Source organism: Mustela nivalis (genome assembly GCF_964662115.1).
Source record: "Mustela nivalis genome assembly, chromosome: 13".
NCBI lineage: Eukaryota > Metazoa > Chordata > Mammalia > Carnivora > Mustelidae > Mustela > Mustela nivalis.
The window spans coordinates 56,568,766-56,593,411 of NC_139032.1; the positions used below are offsets into that span (position 1 = coordinate 56,568,766).

The window sequence follows — 24,646 nt, forward strand, 5'->3', positions numbered from 1 at the left end:
GTGATCCTAATGGTGACATCCATGGTCCCAAGCTCCTCCCGCAGTGGCTTGGAATGGATCTGGGCATGCTGTAGGGGGGCAGCTAGGTGAAGCCTGTGAGGTCCCTCACCAGCTTCGGTGTAGGCACAGACATGGCCACACAGAATGGCTGCAGACAGTGACCAGCAGTAATAGTCTAAGGTCGGGAAGCCAAAATGGCCACACTGGCCAGAAATTCTGGTGCCAGGGGAGCCCCTGCACTTGTTTTCCAATGCAAGTATATCATAAGTTTTGGTATATTGTATGAAGTACTGTTTGTATAGGAAAGACAGGATAAATGTTTGCTTCCAGTTTTTATATGTTTTTAAAAATAATGGGAAGGGGCGCCTGGGTGGCTCAGTGGGTTAAGCCCCTGCCTTCGGCTCAGGTCATGATCTCAGGGTCCTGGGATCGAGCCCCGCATCGGGCTCTCTGCTCAGCAGGGAGCCTGCTTCCTCCTCTCTCTCTGCCTGCCTCTCTGCCTACTTGTGATCTCTGTCTGTCAAATAAATAAATAAAATCTTTAAAAATAATAATAATAATAATGGGAAGATTCCCTAGTATTCCATTTATGAATATTGCCATTGTTCCAAATTTATGCTTTTTGCCTGCTCTGTGAAATGATTTAGCACCCTTTTAAGTTATCCTTTATCAGCTGGCAGATATTAAGATTTGTCAGTAGGGGGCACCAGAGAGATATTGCAGGAGGAAAGGTTTTGTTTTCCTGTTTCTAGTGTTTCAGTTAGGCAAGCTTTTGGGCTGTGGGCAGTTTCTCTAGTATTTGGCTCCTGCAACTTACAGGGCTTCTTCAGGACCTGGCCTTTTCAGTCTGTGGTGGCAAACAGCCACAAACTTCTCTTGGCACCCTCTTAGGTGGTTTGCAGTAGAATGCCTCTTTTGAGACACCTCCCCAAGAAGGACTTTCCCCTACAGAAATCTACAACGTAGATTTCTGGCAGCTTCTGCTACTGCAGCACCACAGCCACTTCCCTGCCATCTAGTGAGCCAGGGCCACATGCTCTCTGACAAGGTCTGCACTTCAGCTCTGGGGTGATCTTCATTGGACAGTTTATCTTAACCATAGAGGTAGTGGCTGTTCCTTATATTGCTAATCCTATTTTATTTGAGTTCATTTTACTTTTTTATTAGTCAATTCCTTAGTTTTTAAAAGATTTTATTTATTTATTTGACAGAGATTACAAGTAGGCAGAGAGGCAGGCAGAGAGAGAGAGGAGGAAGCAGGCTCTCCTCCAAGCACAGAGCCCGATGTGGGGCTTGATCCCAGGACTCTGGATCATGACCTGAGCGGAAGGCAGAGGCTTTAACCCACTGAGCCACACAATCAATTCCTTAATCAATTCCCCTAATCAATTCCTTACTACTCCAATTCTCTGTTATAGTTAGTAAGCCTTTAAATAAATAAAATCTTCTCTGTTCAAATGACTGTGTGGTTCCTCTCACCTGATTGGACACAGACTGATACATCTGGTAATTTTTTTTTAAGATTTTATTTATTTATTTGACAGAGATTACAAGTAGGCAGAGAGGCAGGCAGAGAGAGAGGAGGAAGCAGACTCCCCAAGGAGCAGAGAGCCTGATGTGGGGCTTGATCCCAGGACCCTGGGATCATGACCTGAGCTGAAGGCAGAGGCTTAATCCACTGAGCCACCCAAGCACCCCAACATCTGGTAATTTCTAAAGGTAACTATATGGTTGTTTGGTTGGTTGGTTGGTTTGGTGAACTGATCTGTCAAAATTAATGATTTATGTTATTTCTTTCACAATGCTAACATAATCTGAAATTATTTAAAACGTATTAATTTATAAATATTAATTACTTAGTTCTTCATCTCCTCTACTAGACAATCCACTTCACGAGGGTGGGAACCATGTTTGTCTTTTTCACCATTTACTTCCAGCACTTAAAGCAATGCCTAGGAGAGTATGCATTAAAACGCATATGAATAAATGAATCTATTTTGTATTGGGGGGAAGAAGCCTGGACCAGGGAATTAGGTTACAAATACACATGCTTCACGCTTACATGTTGTGCTCTACTTAGTAATGCAATAACAAACTACATACATTCATTTAAAATTTTGTTACTTTTGAGGTGCCTATCTGCCTTTAGCTCAGGTCTCGATCCCGGAGTCCTGGAATCCAATCCCACATAGGGTTCCCTGGTCAGTAGGTGGCCTACTTCTCCCTCTCCCACTCGTGTTCCCTCTCTCGTCATTTCTCTGTCAAATAAAATTTTGTTGCTTTTTCTTAAAGATCTTATTATTTATTTAAGGGAGAGAACATGAGCAGCGGTGAGGAGCAGAGGAAGAGGGAGAAATGCCCGCTGAGCAGCGAGCGTGAGGCGAAGGCCCCTAAAATTTTACTTTATAAATTATTGGTGCCTCCAAAGTTTCCCCCTCACGTTTTTATTTTATTGTCATCTGTCCGTTCAAGTTCTTTACCATTTCTAATCCATGGTTAATCGGGGTTTTTTGTGGGGGTTTTTTTAGGTTCTTTTGACTTAACGTTTTCTGATTTTTAAGCATTCTCCGTATATTAGCCCTTTATCGGGTTTTTGTTTGCGCGTATTTTTACTCAGGTTCCCTTTTGACTACTTAGCGGGGTTTTTTGTTGCTTTCTAACCCCAAAGCCACACTACTCCAGGTAGAAAGTGACGTCTGAGTTAACTGCGGAAGGCCAGGTGAAGTTAGTAGGGTGCCAGAACAAAAGAGCACAGTAGCAAAAAAAACACCGTGAATCTCAAAACGAAAAACAATGACTACGCAAATTCCTGCCAGCACACAAACGTGATCCTCCCCACCTACAGCCAGCCTCTAATCTCCTCCTCCAGGCCAGCGCCTGGCGCTTATGTCTGACGTCACGGACGCACCTCCCAATTCTCTTAGGCCGCGCAACCTCCGTGGCCATCCACCCCGCGCGCAGATGCGAATATTCTTGCGGCGCCGGAAGTCAAGGACACGTGACCGGGTGACAGCCCTCTCTAGGTTGCAGGGCTCGCTTTAGGTGTTGCGGCACGGGATGGCGGAGGCGCCTCCTGTCTCAGGTACTGTCCCGGCCCGCGCGGGACTGGGCCCCTCTCGGGGAGCGGAAGTTGGGTCAGTGGCGAGTCCTAGGGCTCCGGCCATTCATACCGCGAGAGTGGCGGTCGGGATAGTGAGAACCAGGGCTCGGGATAGTGGAAACCAGGGCTCGGGATAGTGGCTCGGAAGGGCCAAGCCACGCGCGTCGTGGGTACCGAGACCTCGACCGTCCTCCACTGGGTTGTGAAGCCCCGCAGCTGGGTTTCCAGGGAGAGCGGGTTTGTCCCGGCGCCCAGTGAATCGATGTGGGCGTCCCGCCTTCAGCCCAGCTCTACTGGGGCAGAGGCCGCATTAATCTCCAACAGGCGGGCGTCGGCGGAGTCACCGCCCGTGACGCCCGTGACGGTGGCGGGCTCTCGATGCGTGGCGGGTTGGCGCGTCCTGGGGCAGCAGAGCGAGCGCGAGCCGAACACCAATGGTTTCTATTCTCAGAGTGCCACGCAGTGTGGCTGAGTCTCAGTTTCCTCATCCATCGGCTGGGGGTGAATAAGTAAATTCCTTCCTGTGAAGGCTCCCGCCCTGTACAGTACCTGTTCCGTAATTGTTAGCTCACTTATCTTGGGGTTGGTTCTGTGTGTAGACAGCTTCGTTTGGCTGTTCATGTAGCATCCATTTCCATTTCCTTCAAGGTGTACTTTAGGTCTTTGTTCTCCAAACTTTTGGGCAGACACCAAAAAGAAACATTTTACATCTGATTTAGTGCACATATGTGTATAATATAAAAAACCGGAAGTTGTAGGAGGTAATCCTTTTTCTTACTAATTGCAATACACTCTATTTTCTCTTTTCTTTGAAGAAATACTTGTTACAACCCACTACATTGATTTCATTTCAGGACCCACTCTTTCTGGAAAATCAGGACAGCAGTTTGCAGCATGTGGTTTGTAAACATTGATTTTAGTCTTAGTTCTGCCACTTACCGGTGTTGGGCCACCAAGAAGAGTATATGTATGTTTGTGTTCTGGGTGGCCACTAAAATGTACTTGTTACTTTGGGTCTTGGTCAGAAAAGTTGCATTTGTCAAACCCTAGTCCTGATTTAGGTTCTAAATCTTGCGGGATGGGAACCTTTTAGGTTAGTGTGGTGTTTTATTATTCTCCCACCCATTTTTCACCCCAGATCTTCTAAACTGGATCCATTGATCTTCCCATCCTCAGGCTCCCTTCTGGCCCATTTCTACACCCTTCAGTGTTTGAGGCAGGAATGGGTGAGGCCAGTTGTGAGGTATAGTTTTGGCCTTCCTTGTTGTGCCCCAGGTTTGAGCTACCCACCCCCACATCTACTATGGCATATTTTCCTAGTCCAGAGACCTCTCCAGTCCCTCTCCTGTTCCTTAGTTTACTTTTTTTCTTTTCTTTTTTAAAGATTTTATTTACTTATTTGTCAGAGAGAGAGCCCAAGAGAGAGACTGAGTGAGCACAAGTGGGGGGAGCAGTAGGCAGAGGGAGAAGCAGGCTCCCCTTTGAGCAGGGAGCCCCACACGGGGCTCAATCCCAGGGTCCTGGGATCACGACCTGAACCAAAGGCAGACACTTAACCAACTGAGCCACCCCTATGTCCCCCTTAATTTGCTTTTGCCTTGGTTTCTACTCCATGCTCTTAATTCAGCATCATCTTTAGCCGACACCTCCATCTCCACTCAGGGTTTAGTTCTCTTGCCCACTCCTGTCCTCAGTAACAGGTTCAGGTATGTCTTTCTGCCCATGGGCAGATTCTCCAATGCCAGCTTTGTTTCTTGACTTCATAATCTCTTGGATTTCCCCTTATTCTTCTCCTCTCACCTATTGGACACTTACTATGCTGCTGTGTTATCTTTGATCTAGGGTACCACTTATATTCTATTTACTGAGTAACTTCCAGCTACTTAAAATACTGAGGAGAAAAAGAAGGTATCTCACATCTTTGTGTCTCAGGTGCAGATTCCTGGTTTTTGTGCTCTTTTTTCCCCTTCCTCCTATCTCTCAAGGGTCTTTCTGAAGGCATTACCAACTACCTCATGTCTAGTGGAACCATACTGTGTTTGAATAGTGCTTCCCTGTTTAGACTCCCTAGTTGCATCGACTCCTTCTTGGTTAGCATGGAACACGTTCTTCCCATCCTTTACTAGGCTGTTCGGACAACTTAACTGACTTTTCTTCTGCCTCTTTCCAACTTTGTTTCTTCAAGAAGGAGCGGACTGTATGACACCCACTTGATCTAATCTACCCATTCCCACCTTTATGTTCTCTCTTAATGTTTCTGGAACATCTCCTTTGCCACCTTCTGAATCTTTATAATCCTCTTTGTTTTGTAAGGCTTTCCACCCAATCCCCAGAATTGCCTTTGTGAATGCTTTCAGGACACATCCTGAATTGAGTGAGAGGTTACCCTATGACCTTTATGATCTCGTTCAGTTCTTCAGTATATGTTTCTATGGTACCCACCTCCCAGCCTCTGACAGTGCAGTGTAAGAGTGTGGTACCTAGGGCCATGTAGCCTGGGGTGGAATCCTGAGTCTGCTTTGGAACACCTCTGTGGCCTTTGGCAAGTAAATTTCTCAGTGTCACCTTTCTCCTCAGGAATGTAAGGATTAAATAGGTTAACAGATACAAAGTATTTAGAATAGTGCCTGGCACATGTTAATTACCTAATAAGTGTTAACATTTATTATTGAACCTGAAAGCCACACTCTGCACTGCACCCATCTGAGGTCAGGTCTGTGTTTTAGATAGCCTGTAGTCCTAACTGCAAAAATAAAGCACCATTTTAACCACTTTATGTATGTTACTAATTTGTTTTATTCTTCATAGCAACATGTAGGAATTGTTACTTTCTCCATTCCTTATAAGAAAATTTGGGTTAAGTCATTTGCATAAAGACACAAGTGATGGCAAGGTCATAAACCCATGTCTTCCAAGCCCCACTGATTCGTAGTGTAGTTGACCCTTAAACATCGCATGATGATTTATGATTCCCCAGAAACTTAACAAATAACAGCCTACTATTGACTAGAAACCTTACCAGTAACATAAACAGTCAAGTAACACATATTTTGCATGATATATGTATTATATACTGTACTCTTACAATGAAGTAAGCTAGAGTAAAGAAAATGTTATCAAGAAAATCATAAGGAAGAGAAAATACGTTTACAGTACTGTAAAAAATTGACATATAAGTGGACTTGTATAGTTCAAAACTTGTGTTGTTCAGAGGTCAACTGTATAATCCATATTTTACACATAATTCTGACTTTTCTACTAACTAGTGTTGTGTCCTTGGGCAAATCATTTACTCTTTGGGCTTCAGGGGAAAAAATTACATTGGGAGAAGGAATTGAGTGGGTTGAAAAGGCATATACTTAATTTTTGAGACTCGTATTCTGGACTATATTATAAAGGTTATATATGGAAAACCTAAAATATATTCCTGGGTTGGGGGAAGAGATGAGAACTAATATACTCATTATGTTAAGTACTATCTATATGAAGTTTTACTTAAACTGTGATTCACAATAGCCTTTTGAAATAGTATCATCTTCTGTTCAGGATGAGGAAATGAAGGCTAAAAGCAATCAAATATTCCTAAGCTCCTGTCATAAATTGGAGAGCCAGACTTCAAACTGATTTTGGCTGACTTCAAAACCTGTTTACTTGATAATTACACAATGCTACCTTAAGAGTTTTGAAAGACCACATGGAATCTGCTCATTTGATTCTCACCCCCAAATTGTTTGCTGACTTGAATTTTTTGATAAAGTAACTAGATACATAAATCATGCCTCATCAGGATGCCTGACTGGCTTAGTCGGCACAGCATGTGACTCTGGATCTTGGGGTTGTGATTTCAAGTCCCATATAGAGCATGGAGCTTACATTTAAAATGCTAATAATAATAATAATGCTTGGTCACCCAGGTGAGGAGTTTTAGTTAGTAGTTCTTAGCAGTGGCTATTGGTGAGGTTACTGGACATGGAATGGTCAGTGTTCCACAAGCATCTTGAACCCATCATATTCACAGGAAACCTAGGCCTCACTAAGAGCCTGTTGTATTTATACAAGTCTTTAGGAAAGTAATGTTTAGATAATGACTTAGAGTCTTCTGGGCTTCATGGGTGATAATTTATTTCTTCACTGACATGTCTATTTTTTTATGTCCTAGGTACTTTTAAATTCAACACAGATGCTGCTGAGTTTATTCCTCAGGAGAGAAAAAATTCTGGTCTAAGTTGTGGGAGTCAAAGGAGACTAGATTCTAATAGGATTGGTAGAAGAAATTATAGTTCACCACCTCCCTGTCCCCTTTCCAGGCAAGTCCCTTATGATGACATCTCTGCTGTTCATCAGCATGGTTATTCTTTGGGAAGCAAACCTAAAAGTCAGCAGATTTCTTTTCAGTCCTCTGCTTCTAACAAATCACTCAAGAACCATGGCCTTCAGAACCAACCTTGGCAGAAATTGAGGAGTGAAAAACAGCATATCAAAGTCAAGAAAGTACAGAATCTCATTGAGCAGACCTCAGATGCAGCTGGCTTAGAAAGTGTGGGTAGGTCAGAGAGTGGGACAAACCCCAGAGAACACAGCCCTTCTGAGAATGAGAAGGAAATTGTTGGTGCAGATCCCAGGGGAGCAAAACCCAAAAAAGCAGCCCAATTTGTGTACAGTTATGGTAGAGGACCAAAAGTCAAGGGAAAACTCAAATGTGAGTGGGGTAACAGAATGACTCCAAAATCTGAGGATGCTGGACCTGAAAATACCAAACCTGTGGGGGTTATGCACCCTGACTCTTTGGATACATCCTTTAAAAAAGGAGTATTGGATGGATATGTAGCCAGACGCAATGAGCAGAGAAGATACCCACAGAAAAGGCCTCCCTGGGAAGTGGAAGGGGCCAGGCCACGACCAGGCAGGAATCCACCAAAACAAGAGGGCCAACGACTTACAAATGCTGGACCCAGGAACAACATGGCCCCCATTCCAAAGGATAATCCTAATGAAAGACCAGCTAAATCTGCCTGTGACAATGGGAACTTGGCAGTCGTCAACAAGTCTTCCAGAAGGATTGACCCAGAAAAATGTGCTGTAAGGAGGCAGGATCCTCAAGTAACATCTTTCCCCCGAGGCAAACAGAACCATGTGCTAAAGAATGTGGAAACACACACAGGTAAATCTATCTGGAAATGTTTTGTTTTGTTTTATTTTTAATAGATAATAAATTCACACAGTTGAGGAACCAGAAATCACAGTGAAACAGCTCTTTCTATCCTTGTTCATTATCTGCCTGGGTCCTGCCACCACTCGCTCCTCACCCTAGTAGGTAACCACTTAGTTTATATATATCATAAGCAAATACAAATAGGGAACTTTTTTTCTTAACAGACAAGAAATTTAGTAAGGGTTTTTTAAAATGCAGATATGGGTCCTACAGATGTTTGGTTACAAGATTTTTTTATTTCTAATCATGAAAGCACAAGTAGGGGATGATGACATCTCTACTACCTCTCCTCGTTCCAGCCTGCAAGGAACTTGTCTCTTGTCTGCTTATCTGCAGGAGGTCCTGACCACTCTTGCCATCTTCAGTTTCTTTCTCTTAGTCCATCTGTCACACTACATCAGGAGAGGGTAGAGAGAGGTAGAGGGAGAGAATCCCAAGCAAACTCCCAGCTGAGCACAGAGCCAAATGCGGGGCTCGATCTCACGACCCCAAGATCATGTCCAGATCCAAAATCAGGAGTCCCACATTTAACCAGCTGAGCACCCGGACACACCTCTTTCTTCATTTTTATATCCTGTTGCTTAACATAGCTCTTAGAACATAATAAGTACTCGGCTCTGGCTGTTGGAAAGTTCTTCCTTACATTAAACTGAAAACTTCTTTCCAGTAAATACCCTATGCCCTGGTTCAAGTTCTGCCCTCTGAAGCAACACAGCAACCAGTCTCTCTCCTCACAGTTCCCCTCCCCCTAATTGCAGATCAACTTTTTTGCGGTATTTGAAGACACTTCTCATTTTCCCTAGGTGTGTATTTCATCTAGGCTAACCACCTTCATTCCAGTAGCTCTTCCTCATGGACCTTCACCATCTGGTCTCTCTCCAGTTCAGTGTACATAGCCCAGCCCAACACATGAAGTTACCTCCTGCCTTGGTCTGTTTTCACACTGGCTTAATAGTTCTAGTTCTCATTTGCTTCATTAGGCACTTCTTCCTCTGGGACATCAACCTGTATGTGAACCAAAGTAATGATATACTAGACTTGTTTTTGAATTCGTAAGGCTGGTTAATAGTTTCCTTTCGCTTTATAACAAATTGCCACAAGTGTAGTGGCTTAAGAGAACACATTTATTGTATCAGTTTCTTTGGGTCAGGAGTCTGATTAGGGGTTAGCCAAGTTCTCTAATCAGAGCTTCCCAGGACTAGAATTTGGCCAGGGAGGCAACTCATCTGAGTCATAGGATTCTCTTCTCCTCTCACTGGTTGTTGGTAAGATATAGTTCCTTATGGGTGTAGAATGAGGCCCCCATATTCTTGCTGGCTATTGGCTGGGGGGCGGTCACTGAGCTTTTAGAGGTTACCTGCAATTTCCTACCACATGGCCCTCTACACAACATGGTAATTTTCTATTTCAAGGTCTTTAAGAACACATGTGTTAGATTGTTCAAATCTCTCTGACTTCTATCTTTGATCCCTAGACTCTTTTGAAAGGGTTCACCTGATTAGATCAGCCCCACCCGTACTCAAGGGGAGAAGATTATACAGGGCACACACACCTGTATGCATATGGGAATCTTAGAGGCCATCTTAAGAGTTCTGCCTAAGAAATCTCTCTTGACCTCACATACCCACATATTTTTTAGAATATTTTATTCACATTTATTGAATAAATATTTATGTATAAGCACTATTCTCAATACTGGGGGTACAGTAATGGTGAAATTCACATTCTGGTAGGGAAGGCAGGCAGAAAGTTCTTAAACCAAAATTTAATATGCCAGGTGATGGGTAAGGGCTAAAGAGAATATAAAGCTGGTTAAAAGGACAGTAACAGCAGCATTTGTCTAACTAGGTTTGTCTATTTGAGGAGACACTTGAATAGAGACCAGAAGGAAATGCAGCAGCGCACCATGTGGCTCTCTGAAGAATATCCAAGCAGAGGGAGAATCAAGTTTAGATTCGGGTGGAGGGGAGACATTGTGAGCAACGGAAGAGGCGGGCAGTAGAGGAGGTCAGAGAAGTCACAAGGACTGGATCATGTGAAGCCCTTGGACTTGGTTCTGATTAAGAATATGAGAAGCAGGGGCGCCTGGTGGCTCAGTGGGTTAAGCCGCTGCCTTCGGCTCAGGTCATCATCTCAGGGTCCTGGGATCGAGTCCCACATCGGGCTCTCTGCTCAGCAGGGAGCCTGCTTCCCTTCCTCTCTCTCTGCCTACTTGTGATCTCTCTCTCTCTCTGTCAAATAAATAAATAAATCTTAAAAAAAAAAAAAAGAATATGAGAAGCAGCTCAAGGTTTTAGGGAAAAAGGATGACATGATATTACTAGCATTCTAAAACAATCACTCAGCCTGCTGTTTGGAGAATTGGCTCTTTTTTTTTTTTTTTTTTTTTTTTTTTTTTAAAGATTTTATTTATTTATTTGACAGAGATCACAAGTAGGCAGAGAGGCAGGCAGAGAGAGAGAGGAGGAAGCAGGCTCCCTGCTGAGCAGAGAGCCCGATGCGGGACTCGATCCCAGGACCCTGAGATCATGACCTGAGCCGAAGGCAGCGGCTTAACCCACTGAGCCACCCAGGCGCCCCTGGAGAATTGGCTCTTAAGTAAGCAAGGGGACAAGTTAGGAGGCTGTTGCGGTAATTCACATAGTTGATGATAGAGACTTGGACTAGGGTAGTAGTGTTGGAAGAGGTAAGAGCGTTACACTTTGGATGTATTTGGAAGATAAAACTCTTAGGATTTGCAAATAGACAAGATGTTGGCTGCAAGAGAGAATGAGAGGGGTCAAGGACCAAGCCAAGGCTTTTGTGTCTGAGTAATGTAAAATTAGAATTGCTGGGGCACCTGGTTGGCTCAGTCCGTGGAGCATGTGACTCTGATCTCTGGGTTATAGGTTCGAGCTCCACATTAGCTATAGAGATTATTTTAAAAATAAAACCTTTAAAAAAAAAAAACAGAATTGCAAGATACTGAAGTGGTAAAACTGCTGGGAGAGAAAAGGTGTTGTTTGTTTTGAAAACTCTTCAGTTTGAGATAATTTTAGATTTATAGAAAAATTACAAAGATAGTACTGGGAATTCCCATATATCCTTCACCCAGCTTTGTCTAATGTTAATATCTTATATAACCAACTCTGCAGAACCTTTGGTCAAAACTAAGAAATTAACTAAATAATAAACTAAACTGTAGACTTCATTTGGATTTTGCCATTTTTTTCCACTACCATCCTTTTTTGTCCCAGCATCCAGTCCAGGATACCATGTTGATATTAGTCATCCATCATGTCTCCTTAGTCCCCTCTCAGTCTTTCTTAGTCTTTTTGTTGGAAAGGTTTTCTTGGTCTTCCCTTGTTGGAAAAGATGCTTTGGGATATGTTTTGTTTTGTCTACTCCTTGTTTAGAAAATTAAGAGAATTAGGGAGTTAAAAATTCAGGCAGAGATCTGGACTGGAGATTTAAATTTGGGAACTTTCAGCACTGAGTCCTCTAACAGACTAGAGGTCTCCTAAGGTGTGAGTGTAGTTAGAGAAGAAAGATTGGAGGGTAGAGCCTTTCTATACCTCAGTGTTTCAAGGTTAGAAGATAGGGACCCATCAAAAGAGATGGGGAATGAGTAGGAATTGAACTAGGAAGTGAACCATGTTTTTGTTTGTTTAAAGTATTTATTTATTTGAGAGAGAAAACATAAACAGGAGGAATGGCAGAGGGAGAGGTAGGTTGTCCTCTGAGCAGGGAGCCCAATACAGGGCTTGACCCCAGGATCCTGTGTTCATGACCAGAGCCAAAGGCAGACACTTAACCGAGCCACCCAGGCATCACAGAAGTGAACCATGTTTTGTTTTGTTTTATTTAAAGGTTTATTTATTTACTTATTTGACAGAGATCATGAGTAGGCAGAGAGGCAGGCAGGAAGAGAGGGAAAAGCAGGCTCCCCGCTGAGCGGGCCTGATGTGGGGCTCAATCCCAGGACCAGTGATCATGACCTGAGCCGAAGGAAGAGGCTTTAACCCACTGAGCCACCCAGGTGCCCCAAAGGCTTTATTTAATTATTTGACAGACAGAGAGAGATCACAAGTAGGCAGAGAGGCAGGCAGAGAGAAAGAGGGGGAAGCAAGCTCCCCGCTGAGCAGAGAGCCCAATGTGGGCCTCGATCCCAGGACCCTAAGATCATGACCTGAGCTGAAGGCAGAGGCCTAACCCTCTGAGCCACCCGGGTGCCCAGAAGTTAACCATGTTTTAAACACCAAACTGAAAAAAAGAGCTCAAGGAGAAGGATCAGTTGTGCCAAATGCTGTTGATGAATCCAGCAATAGGACAACTTCATATTGATTGTTGGATTTGGTGGTGTGAAGGTTATTGGTCTTGATAAGAGCAGTTTTGGTAGAGTAGTGGAGGTGAAAGCGTGATTAGAATGGAAAGAGAGGGTGACCCCAGATAAAAGTCTCCCTGGCTGCTTGAGAGTGGTCTTTGCTTATTCTTGTTCTATACCGAGAGAAACTAGCACTGCTCCTGTTCTCCCAAACTGTTTGGATCCCTCTTTCTCTGGTAATAGGATCCCCTATATCCTTAGTCCATTTCTGCTCTGCTCCTGCTTTTAATTAATCTGTGGCCTTCTCAAGCTCACCCCTTTCCGGGCAGCCTGTTTAGAGCATTCTCTTTTCCTTTATCCCACTTGCCTTAGTTTCGGGAAGACGGGAAGAGCCTGCTTCTTTCTCAGTGTCCTTTCTGAACCCCATTATATTTCTACCTTGTTTCAGAATCCCTGCTCCTTTGAGCCTACCGGTACATCACTTTTTGGCTACATCACCTCCCATGTCTCTTTATCTTTGTCATGTTTTAGTCCTAGTGTCATTTATTAATGCCTCCTGCCTATATCTTTCCTCTTCCAAAGTGATTCTCAAAGTATAGTTACAGACCAGCAGCTGAAAAGCATATTCTTGGGTCTCACCTCAGTCTTAACAAACAGAAATTCTGGGAGTAGGGCCCAGTAGTCTTATTTTTTATCAAGCCTCCAAGTGACTCTGATTTGAGAACCACTGATTTACCATAAATCCTGCTATTACTCTGCAAGACTTTAGTGATCATATGGATTATACCATTCTCACGTCCTTTGATCTTCTCAGCCACAGTGACCTTCATCTTCATTATCCCTCCATACCCACTACTACTTTCTGACCATAACCTCCTGTCCTCTGGCACTCTGGAGTCTATTCCACCCACTAACTGTATCATCAGCTGTTTCTCATTCTTTATTCCCTCCTCAGGCTGAGCCTTAATGTAATTTTAAAGTATTATCCTTCTGCCAAACCATTTGGCAGAACGCCCACCCTGGGTTGATACTGCAGTCTACCTTTTCTGCTCCATCTGACTAACAGAATGCTGTTCCAGGAAATCATATGATAGTACAGATTTGGTGCTGCTGCAGACTCACCCTCTCAGGGAAGTCTTCCTGATCACCGTCTTTAGAACTCAAGTATTTCCCCCACCACCAGCATTCCCTATCCTTTACTGGTTTATTTTTCTCCGTAGCACTTATCACTATTCAATGATGAATTGAAATTCATACTATCTATGGTGATGCGTTTTCATATAATTTTAATAACTTTTCATTATTTATTGTTTCCCTTCCCTTACTGGGTAGTAACTTCCTAAGGGCAGTAGATTTTTGTCTGGTTGTTTACCATGTATTCTTAGTGTTTAAACAATGCCTGGCACACAGTAAACATTTTTGATTGTGATTCTCCAACTTCAGTTGACTTTCAGTACTGCACATTTCCCCTTATATGGCCTTGGTTAGCTGCCCTTCTCATTTTCATCCAAGACTACTCCAAATCTTTTCCAGCCTTACTCAGACCTTCTTGCCATTCGTCTCCCTCAAACTCAGTGGACCTCCTTGCCTCTTCACAAAGGGGAGATCATCAGGCATAATTTTCTCAGCTTTTTGCTCCCTTTAATGCAAACTCGAGACATCTGTGCCTAGCCTCCTTTTCTTTCACCCATTCTAAAATCTTTGTTTTCTTTCAGCAGCCTTTTCACACATACCATTCCAAGTTTTCAGCCTGAAGCTGTCTTCCCAAGTCTGCACACACTCTGAAAGAAAAAACTTCCCTTGTCATATGCCCCCCTCGCTGTCCCCCACCTCCACCCCGTGTTTCCTTCCATTCTAGTCTAATCAAGAATCACCACTTTATTTCCTTTTACCTATTTTGGTTCACTTCTCAGACTTCTGCCATCATCACCACTTGACTCACAGCTACTGGTAAGTCTTTAATGCCTTTCTATTTGTCACACCCATCAGACAGATGTATTTCAGTCTTTATCCTGGGCTTCCCTTTGAGTTTTAGGCAAAGGAGTCTGTTGAAATGTTACTTCCTTGATATTACACATTTCTGATCCTCCTTGTTCTCCTTGGCTATTCCTGCTTGTGTCCAAGTTTCTCTTCCTCCACCTCTTTTTTTTTTTTTTAAGATTTTATTTATTTATTTGACACAGAGATCACAAGTAGGCAGAGAGAGGTGGGGAAGCAGGCTCCCTGCTGAGCAGAGAGCCCGACGTGGGTCTTGATCCCAAGACTCTAGGATCATGACCCAAGCCAAAGGCAGAGGCTTTAACTCACTGAGCCACCCAGGTGCCCCTCCACCTCTTTCTTAAATGTTGGTGTTTCCTAGGGCTTTATCTTAGCCCTCTGTTGTTCTTACTTGATTAAGGTCTCATTGGAAGATTACAGCTGGTTCCATTTCTTTCAGCCACTGCCTCTGTGCTGTGCTGACTTCTAAACTTTTACCTCCAGTCCCTAAGCTCTGCCACAAGCTTTAGACTCATATAAATAAATGTGGTATCTGACGTATGCTTCATACTCAACAAAACAATCTTTTTTTTTTAAGATTTTGTTTATTTATTTGTCAGAGAGAGAGAGAACAAGCAGGGAGAACAGGCAGGCAGAGGGAGAAGCAGGCTCCCTAGTGAGCAAGGAGCCAGATGCAGGATTTGATCCCAGGACTCCAGGATCATGACCTGAACAGAGGGCAAATGCTTAACCAACTGAGCCACCCAGGAGTCTCTCAGCATAACCATCTTGAACATGTTTACCGTATTTATATTGTATTAGCTTTTTTTTTTTTTTTTTTAAGATTTTATTTATTTGACAGAGATCACAAGTAGGCAGAGAGAGAGAGGAAGGGAAGCAGGCTCCCCGCTGAGCAGAGAGCCCAATTCGGGGCTCAATCCCAGGACCCTGAGATCATGACCTGAGCCGAAAGCAGAGGCTTTAACCCACTGAGCCACCCAGGCGCCCCCTTTTTTTTTCTTAAGATTTTTTTTTTTTTACTTGGCAGCTGCCAAGCAGCTTAAGCCTTTGGCTCAGGTCATGATCCCAGAGTCCTGGGATCGAGCCCCACATCAGGCTCCCTGCTCCATGGGAAGCCTGCTTCCCTCTCCCACTCCCCACACTTGTGTTCCTCTCTCTCTCTGTGTCTCTCAAATAAATCGATAAAATCTTAAAAAAAAAAAAAGATTTATTTATTTACTTTTAGAGAGAGAGTGAGCACATGGGCAAGAGGGGCAGAGGGAGAAAGAATCTCAAGCAAATTTCGCACTGAGCATGGAGACCATGTATTAGCTTTTTAAAAACAGCTGCCTCGCATTAAATGAGGTAACTTAATAAAGTCAGTTTAGTAGGTAACTCACCTTTAGTCCCACCATCCAGATAGAACCAGCTTTAACCTTTTGTTCTGTTTTCTTAAAGAATTTTCCAATGCTCAGTTTTACATTGTTGAAATCATGTAATATAAACGTGTTCATCTTTTTGCTTATGTTATATATTTTTCTGCTCATTAAGAAATCCTTGCACTTTATTCTAAACATATAATATGCAATTAAAAATAGATAAGCATTAATATTTGAACAATCTCCCTTTTTTTTTTTTAAGATTTTATTTATTTAGTTGACAGAGAGGCAGAGCACAAATAGGCAGAATGGCAGGCAGAGGGAGAAGGAGAAGCAGGCTCCCTGCCAAGCAGGGAGCCTAATGCAGGGCTTGATCCCAGGACCCTGGGATCCTGACACAAGCCGAAGGTAGCCACTCAACCGACTGAGCCACCCAGGCGCCCCACAGTCTCCCATTTTTTAATCTACTTTTTATTTTTGCTGATTTTAAACTAAATTCCAGATACCAGATTAGTTTTAGTGTACATCTGTTTTTTTTAATGGCTCTTTCTTTCTTTCTTTTCAACTTAATCACAGTGTTCTCTTTGATTATTCAAAGCAGGATTGCTTTTGTTTTTTTTTTTTAACAGTTATTTATTGGTACATCTGAGAAGTCTGTAATCAGTTAACACTTCACTCCATTCTCTTCTGATTATTTCAGTGGACATATCACCCTCTTTACTGACATGCTTTCAAAGTAGAAGTATAGAGTAGACATTGTTGTGACTGAGTAATTATGGAGAAACCCTAATCAAAGAGAATTTAAGATTGAAGAAAAGCCAGTAGTCAGGAAAGGGCTGGCAGCCAGCAGACAAGTGTCTTGGGCCTGAAATGTGATAGTTTACCAGGACAGAGCTATTCTGGATAAAACTGAAGTATTATTGGTGAAAGGATTATATTGTTTCTCTTCCCGGGTCTTTCTGGAATTTTTGCTATATTTTTATTTCTTTTTATTCATTCATTCATACAAGTATCATTGAGTACCCACTATGTCCCAACCAGCAGTAGTTAAAAACCTCAGCCATCAGGGAGTGTACATTCAAAAAAAAAAGGAGTGTACATTCTATGTATAGAGTTAGGAAATAAGATGAAAAAAGTAAAATACATGCTATAAAAGAGAGGATATATAAGTGGTGTGGAGAAAATAAATGATCTATAAGATTCAAATGGTGTGGAGGAAAATACATACGGGAAAGTGATAGGGAATGATGAGGGAGTGGGTTGCAATTTTTAAAAATATGGCCAAGGCCAGTCTTCTCATTGAGAAGATCACATTTTGAGTAAACACCTGAAGATGGTAAGGAACTGAGCTATGCCAATGTCTAGGGAGTAGCATTGGGCAGAGGGAGCAACAAGTTATAAAGACCCTCAAGCAGAAATCTGCCTGCCAGTCTGGGACCAGGAAGGAGGCCAGTGTGTTCTTAGAGTAGTGACTTAGGGAAAGAGAAATAGGTGGAGACCGGAAGTGATGAAGGCCATTGGTGAGGACTTTGGCTTTTATAGACATGTGAAGTCAGAACCATTGGCAAGTTCTGGACTTGAGTTGCATTATCTAATTTGCATTTTAACAGGCTCCCTCTGGCTGCTGTGGTGAGAATAGACTGAAGTAGGGCAAGGGCAGAAGTAGGAAGACTAGTTAGGAGGCCATTTTAATAATCCAGGTGAATAGATAGTGGCTTGAGCCACAGTAATAGCAGCAGGGGTTGCATTCTGGATGAATTCTGAATATAGTACTAGGATTTACTGTCAGATTCAAAATGGGATGTGAGAGAGACAGCCTTTGGAGAAGGCTTAGTAGAGCTTTGTGGGTTATTCAAAGTTGGCAGTTGTTCCCACTTTGCTATATGTATGTGCATTCTAGTCGTCAGTTTCACTGTGACTAGATTTAGAAACATCACATATAAAACAATAATTATTAATATGTTATTAATATAATTATTAATAAGCCAAAACTTAATGAGTAAGAGAAACAATAAAATAAAAAGACAACCTTCAGGGCAAAAATCAAAACAGTAGTCAATCATAGGGTTCTCGTGTATGTTCCCAACCTCACTTACTTTTTTGTGTCCTTCACTTCTCACTTCTGTCCTAAAATAGTCAATAGGCACTTTCCACAAAATTTATTCCAAATGTAATTCTCACAGACTGTTCCTCTGCACAGTCAGGCTCTTGTATGTAGATGACTTACTCATAATCTTACTCTTTAATGAGCTCTCTCTTACTTACCCCTTCAGAATCTTTCATATGTAGCATACTAAATGGTAGGAATGTAATTAACTTTGTTATTCAGAGACATTAACCAATGCAGGGTAGGGTGTCCCTGCTTTTAAGAAAGAATCTAAGTCTGGTTTTTTAGTTTTTTTAATATAATTCAGTTTTTTCTTTTTTAAAGGTTTTATTTATTTATTTGACAGACAGAGATCACAAGTAGGCACAGAGGCAGGCAGAGAGAGAGGAGGAAGCAGGCTTCCTGCTGAGCAGAGAGCAGATTCAGGGCTCAATCCCAGGACTCTGAGATCATGAGCTGAGCCAGAGGTTAAAGGCAGAGGCTTTAACCCACAGAGCCACCCAGGCGCCCCAGTATAATTCAGTTTTTTGATGTGTTTATCATTTACCTAAAGCAAGTAGATTTCTCTTTATCAACCACACAAATCTTTATTCCAGGCTTTTGTCTGAACAAAAGAGCTATTTCAGAAACTACTGGTGCCTGGTACCTGGGTGGTTCAGTCGTTAATCGGCTGCCTTGGGCTCGGGTCATGATCTCAGGGTCCTGGGATTGAGTCCCGCATGGGGCCCCCTGCTCATGGGAGCCTGCTTCTCCCCCTCCCTCTGCCACTCCCCCCTTCTCATGCTTCTTCTCTTTCTCTGCGTCAAATAAATAAGTAGATAGATAGAAACTACTGAAGCCTGAAACTTTCAAGGGAGAGAGCTGATACTCATTTATTTCTTCATCCATTCATTTAATAAATATTTACTGAGCACCTGCTAATGGCTAGGCACTGGAAATACAACAGTGAGCAAGGCAGACAAGGCCCTTACCCTGTCTCACAGACTTTATAGTTCTTGTGTTTTGTATTTCTTTTGCTATTAAATTAGACAAACAGAAAGTAATCTTATGAAAGCTAATATTCTAAAATGATTAAAATGTGAGCTTTGTGACCTTAGGTAAGTGATTGAACTACTTTGAGCCTCAGTTTCTTCATCTATAAAATGGTACCTATATTACAGCCTTTTTACAAAAATTAAATATATGTAAAGTGCATAAGCACAGCACTTGGCATGATATATATAAGGTTAATTAGTTTATTCTTAAAACCTATTTGGACCCAATAACAAATAAAATAGTATTATGAAGTAAATGCTGTAAGTATAGACTGAAAGAGGCGCCTGGGTGGCTCAATAAATTAAGCATCTGCCTTTAGCTCTTAGCTCAGGTCATAATTTTGGGGTCCTGGGATTGAGCCCCATGTCAGGCTCCCTGCTCAGAAGAAATTCTGTCTTTCTCTCTCTCTCTCTCTCTCTTTTTAAAACACACCCACACACACACATATACATCTGAGAGTACCTGACTCTACTTCGGATCTAAAAAGGCTTTGTTGAGATCGTGTTTGAGGAAAAATCTGGAAGTCAGCGAAGGTAATAAGGAATCCAGCTGGGAGGATTCCTAATGATGCTGATCTCCTTCACCAGATGCTGGGCTTCTGGAACCAGGGTCTGTGTCTCCTTCAGTCCAGTAACCCTACCATGGCATTATAAGAACATCTTTTTTGAGTAGATCAACTAAAGACTTCCATGGAAACTACTAGAAGAGATGAGACTTCTTTTTTTTTGAGATGAGACTTTCATGGCAACTACTAGAAAGGAGGTAACCCACCCTGGGTTGTTGGAACCTATCCAGGCTTAGGTTTCTTTCGGTTGACCACTGCAGTTTTATGAGCTTTTTCCAAGCCTGACTTCACGGATCTGGATCAGATTCATAGGAGGTAGGACAAGGTGCTACAGTTGTTGCTTCTGAGGAACAGAAGCAACTTGCTGTGTTATAAGGGGCATTTGGCTATTCTGGGCAATTCCTGGGCAGTTTCCAGGGACTGTTTCCTCAATTGTGCAAATCCCCACCTGAATGTCCACTTCCTAAGTCTTCTTCCTCAGCATACTCCTGTTCTTCTTCGCCCCAAACACTGAACAGCCACCTTACTCAGAATTAGACATACTTAAAACCTTTGTGTTTGGAGATTTCCCTTAAATGCCTTGCTGATCCTTGGCTGACTAAAGTAGGGAATGTTTTTCTGTGTTTGAATTAATTTGTTTGTTTGTTTTTTTAAAACAGGTTCTCTAATTGAACAGCTTACTACAGAAAAATATGAGTGCATGGTGTGCTGTGAATTGGTTCGTGTCACAGCGCCAGTGTGGAGCTGTCAGAGCTGTTATCATGTGTTTCATTTGAACTGCATAAAGAAATGGGCAAGGTCTCCAGCATCTCAAGCAGGTCAGTTGTTTCTCTCTTCTGAATAGTTATTCTCACTCATTTGATATGTTCAGGTTTTAAACTTAGCTTTTTTTTTTAAAGATTTTATTTTATTTCTTTTATTTCTTTTTATTTGTCAGGGAGGACGCATGCACAAGCAGGGGGAGTGGCAGGCAGAGGGAGAAGCAGGCTTCCAGCTGAGCAAAGAGCCCAATGTGGGACTCAGTCCGAGGGCTCTGGGATCATGACCTGAGCCAAAGGCAGATGCTTAACCAACTGAGCCACCCAGACATCCCTAAGGTTTTATTTTTAATTATACCCAGTGTGGGGCTCCAACTTACAACCCTGAGATCAAGTCACATGTTCCACTGACTGAGCCATCCAGGCACTCCTTAAACTTAGATTTAAAAATAACTAATTCCTTGGGGTGCCTGCGTGGCTCAGTCATTAAGTGTCTGCCTTCAGCTCAGATCATGTTTGCAGTGTCCTGGGATCAAGCCCCACATCGGGTTCCCTGCTCAGCAAGAAGCCTGCTTCTCCTTCTCCCACTCCCCCTGCTTGGGTTCCTTCTCTTGCTGTGTCTCTCTCTGTCAAATAAATAAATAAAATCTTTAAGAATAATAAAAATAACCAATTCCTCTTGAATATTTTATCTGCTCTGTTTCCTTGAACACATGTTTCAGATGACTGATATGAAGCTGTAGATATTGAATAAAGAACTAAGGGGCACCTGATTGGCTCAATTGGTAGAGCATGTAACTCTTGATCTCAGTGGTATGAGTTCAAGTCCCATGTTGAGCATAGAGCTTAAAAAGTGAAAATAAAATAATTTTTTTTAAAGATTTTATTTATTTGAGAGAGAGAGAGAGCATGAGAAGAGGGAGGATCAGAGGTAGAAGCAGACTGCTTGCCAAGGCAGGGAGCCTCATGTGGGACTCAATCCTAGGACTCCAGGATCATGACCTGAGCCAAAGGCAGTTGCTTAACCAACTGAGCCAGCCGGGCACCCCAAAATAAAATTTTTTAAAGAAAGAAATTTATGTATGTATTTATTTATTAAAGATTTTATTTATTTGAGAGAGGGAATGAGAGAGCATGAGAGAGGAGAGGTCAGAGGGAGAAGCAGACTCCCCGCTGAGCGGGGAGTTCAATGTGGGACTCAGTCCCGAGATTCCAGGATCATGATCCGAGCTGAAGGCAGTTGCCCAACCAACTGAGCCACCCAGGCAACCCTAAAGAAGGAAATTTTTAAAAACAGCTTAACCTAACAATACCAAAGTATATTTGGAATACAAAAAATCAGTCACATTTATTGAAAATGGTAACTTTCATCCAGGTATCAGTTACAGAAAACATTTCCTGTATAGTTTGCTTTAGAAATTTATAGAAAGCAGTTGCTGGGGCGCCTGGTCGACTCATTTGGTTAAACAGGCAACTTGTGGTTTTGGCTCAGGTCATGATCTCATGGGTTATGAGATCTGAGCCCTGAAGAGCTGAGCCTCTGTGCTCAGTGTGGAGTCTGGATGAAAGATTATCTCGCTGCCACTCTGGCCCCCTTTGCGTTTCCTCCCACCTCCCCTGCCCCCAGCTCCGCAAGCTCATGCTCTCTCTCTTTCTCTAAAATAAATAAATAAAATAGGGGCACTTGGGTAGCGCATTCTGTTAAGCCTCAGACTTTGGCTGGGGTCATGATCTCAGGATCCTGGAATGTTGCCCTGCCTTAGGCACTCTGCTTAGCCAGGAGTCTGCTTGTTCCTCCCTCTGCCTCTCTGCTTGCTCCTGCACACACACACACTCTCTAGTGAATAATAAAAGCTTTTTAAATAAATAAATAAAACCTTTTAAAATTTCCTTTTAAGAAAAAATAACATATGTTTTCTGATCTGTCACTCTTCTAATTTAAAACATCTGAGGGCACCTGGCTGGCTCGGTCAGTAGAGCATACGACTCTTGATCTCTGAGTTGTGGGTTTGAGCCCTGTGTTGGGTGTAGAGACGACTTAAAGTCTTAAAAAAAGAAGACATCTGGGTTTTCCTGAATGTACTCAAATTATTTTTTTGGAAGATTTTATTTATATATTTGACAGAGATCAAAAGTAGGCAGAGAGGCAGGCAGAGAGAGAGGAGGAAGCAGGCTGTTCACGGAGCAGAGAGCCCGATGCAGGGCTCAATCCCAGGACCCTGGGATCATGGTCTGAGCTGAAGGCAGAGGCATTAACCCACTGAGCTACCCAGGCACCCCTGTACTCAAATATTTTATCCGTTTGTTTTTTCAAGCCAAGATTTAGTTCAGTGTTTACCTCAATACTAGAACCACATAATAAATTGATAATCATGTGAGGGGATTGAGGTGTTAGCTAATGTGACAGTGATAATCTTATTATAGTATAATAAATGTATCAAGCCAGCATATTGCACACCTTAGTGTTATATGTCAATCATATCTCAGCTGACATTTAAAAAATGGGTACCTGTTTGATTACTATATTTAAAGCCCTTATAAATATAAGCCCAAATGTAATGTTTAAGCAGAGCATTCAGTATTGTGAATTTGTTTCTTAATATCCTAATATCCTTGAGGCGCTTGGGTAGCTCAATGGTTTAGGCCTCTGCCTTCAGCTCAGGTCATGATCTCTGGGTCCTGGGATTGAGCCCTGCATTGAGCTCTCCACTCAGCAGGGAGCCTGTTTCCCCCTCTCTCTCTGCTTGCTTTCTGCCTACATATGATCTCTGTTGGTCAAATAAATAAATAAAATCTTTAAAAAAAAAATCCTGATATCCTTAATATCTGATTTTTTATCATAAAATGACTACTGTTGGGGCGCCTGGGTGGCTCAGTGGGTTAAGCCGCTGCCTTAGGCTCAGGTCATGATCTCAGGGTCCTGGGATCAAGTCCCGCATCGGGCTCTCTGCTCAGCAGGGAGCCTGCTTCCTCCTCTCTCTCTGCCTGCCTCTCTGCCTACTTGTAATCTCTCTGTCAAATAAATAAATAAAATCTTTAAAAAAGAAAAAAAGAAAAAAATGACTACTGTTGCTTAAATATTAAGGCTTCTTTTAGGTTTAAATTTTTAAAAATTACATGTGCTTTTATAAGGAAATTATTTTGGTTTCTTCTTGTTTTTCTTGACAGATGGCCAAAGTGGTTGGAGATGCCCTGCCTGTCAGAATGTCTCTGCACATGTTCCTAATACTTACACTTGTTTCTGTGGTGAGTTTTTTGCTTTCACTTGAGTCTCTTCCACTTCATGGATCGTAACCCATTTTCCAGCACAGAAGGCGTGATGTGCCAGGCATGTTTTAGAAGTTCCTAATAAGACTTAAAAGTTCAGGAGTCTACCGACACCATCTGCCTGTGGTCCATCACACAGCCAGAGTCACAAGCCTTTATGCTCTTGGCAAGCTGTTCTGGACCTGGCCTTCTCATCATCCCCACCAGGCTAATGCAACTTCTGAGCTGTGGTTCTGGTCTCCTTGATCTTACCTTTAGACCAGAACTGACCAGATGGTGGAGGCAGGCATAGACATGGGCTTTTTCTTACCCTTAACTGTTAACAGTTTTGATACTTCAGATTTGAGCAGTATGAGGAAAGAGTGGTGTTGAAAAATACTTTATTTTTACCTGGAAAATCAGTCATTGGGGTCTTTAAAATAAAGAAAAATTTTCTTTTTACATTTTTACATTACAAACTCTTATCTTCCCTCTTTATGGAATACTTCTTCCTGTTTTGAAAAACTCAATTCCCCTATGTGTTAGGGAGAACTTTCTGCAGTCTAGATGCCCATTCTTGCTGCTAGTCTGTTATCTGCATGTCTTTTCTTTTACACGTATTTTTTTTTTCTTTCCTGCCTTTTAAAGGCTAACCTTCATATAGTTCTTGATTTTTTTCAAATTTTGCTCCTCAACCATCTGCCATCCTTCTTGACCATTGCATTTTTGCTTCTGTCCTCCTCACCTTGCTGCACCTGTTTTCAGAAGTCATCAGTGGTCCCTTCCTGACAAATCCAGGGCTGATTTATAAGTTCTTAACCTTTTTGGCAGCACAGTAGCTCTTGGAGCTTTCAGCCATTCCTTTCTTGAAATGACTAGCTCTTCCTGTTTATTTCTGTAAACTTTAATTTGCTCCTATTTCTTCTTTCCCATTACTTAACTAGCAGTTTTCACAAAAGTTGGT

General features: G+C 42.4%; 1 protein-coding gene across 18 annotated transcripts in view; it reads left to right on the forward strand.

The window, feature by feature from the left end:
• Window positions 1–2,918: 2,918 nt before the first annotated feature.
• NFX1 (nuclear transcription factor, X-box binding 1) overlaps window positions 2,919–24,646 on the forward strand; it is an 81,697-nt gene continuing 59,969 nt past the window's right edge. For 10 of the 18 annotated variants that reach the window (XR_014301691.1, XR_014301692.1, XR_014301693.1 and 7 more), the window contains exons 1-4: window positions 2,937–3,082; window positions 7,260–8,261; window positions 20,338–20,496; window positions 23,605–23,682. Coding sequence is in view for 8 of the 18 variants with exons in the window: in XM_082694597.1 (XP_082550723.1) it covers window positions 3,058–3,082; window positions 7,260–8,261; window positions 20,338–20,496; window positions 23,605–23,682 (1,264 nt within the window). In the remaining 10 variants the exon portion in view is untranslated. Of the gene's footprint in view, window positions 3,083–7,259; window positions 8,262–20,337; window positions 20,497–23,604; window positions 23,683–24,646 lie in introns of all 18 variants that reach the window. The other 8 variants (XM_082694594.1, XM_082694598.1, XM_082694595.1 and 5 more) reach the window with 2 other exon arrangements.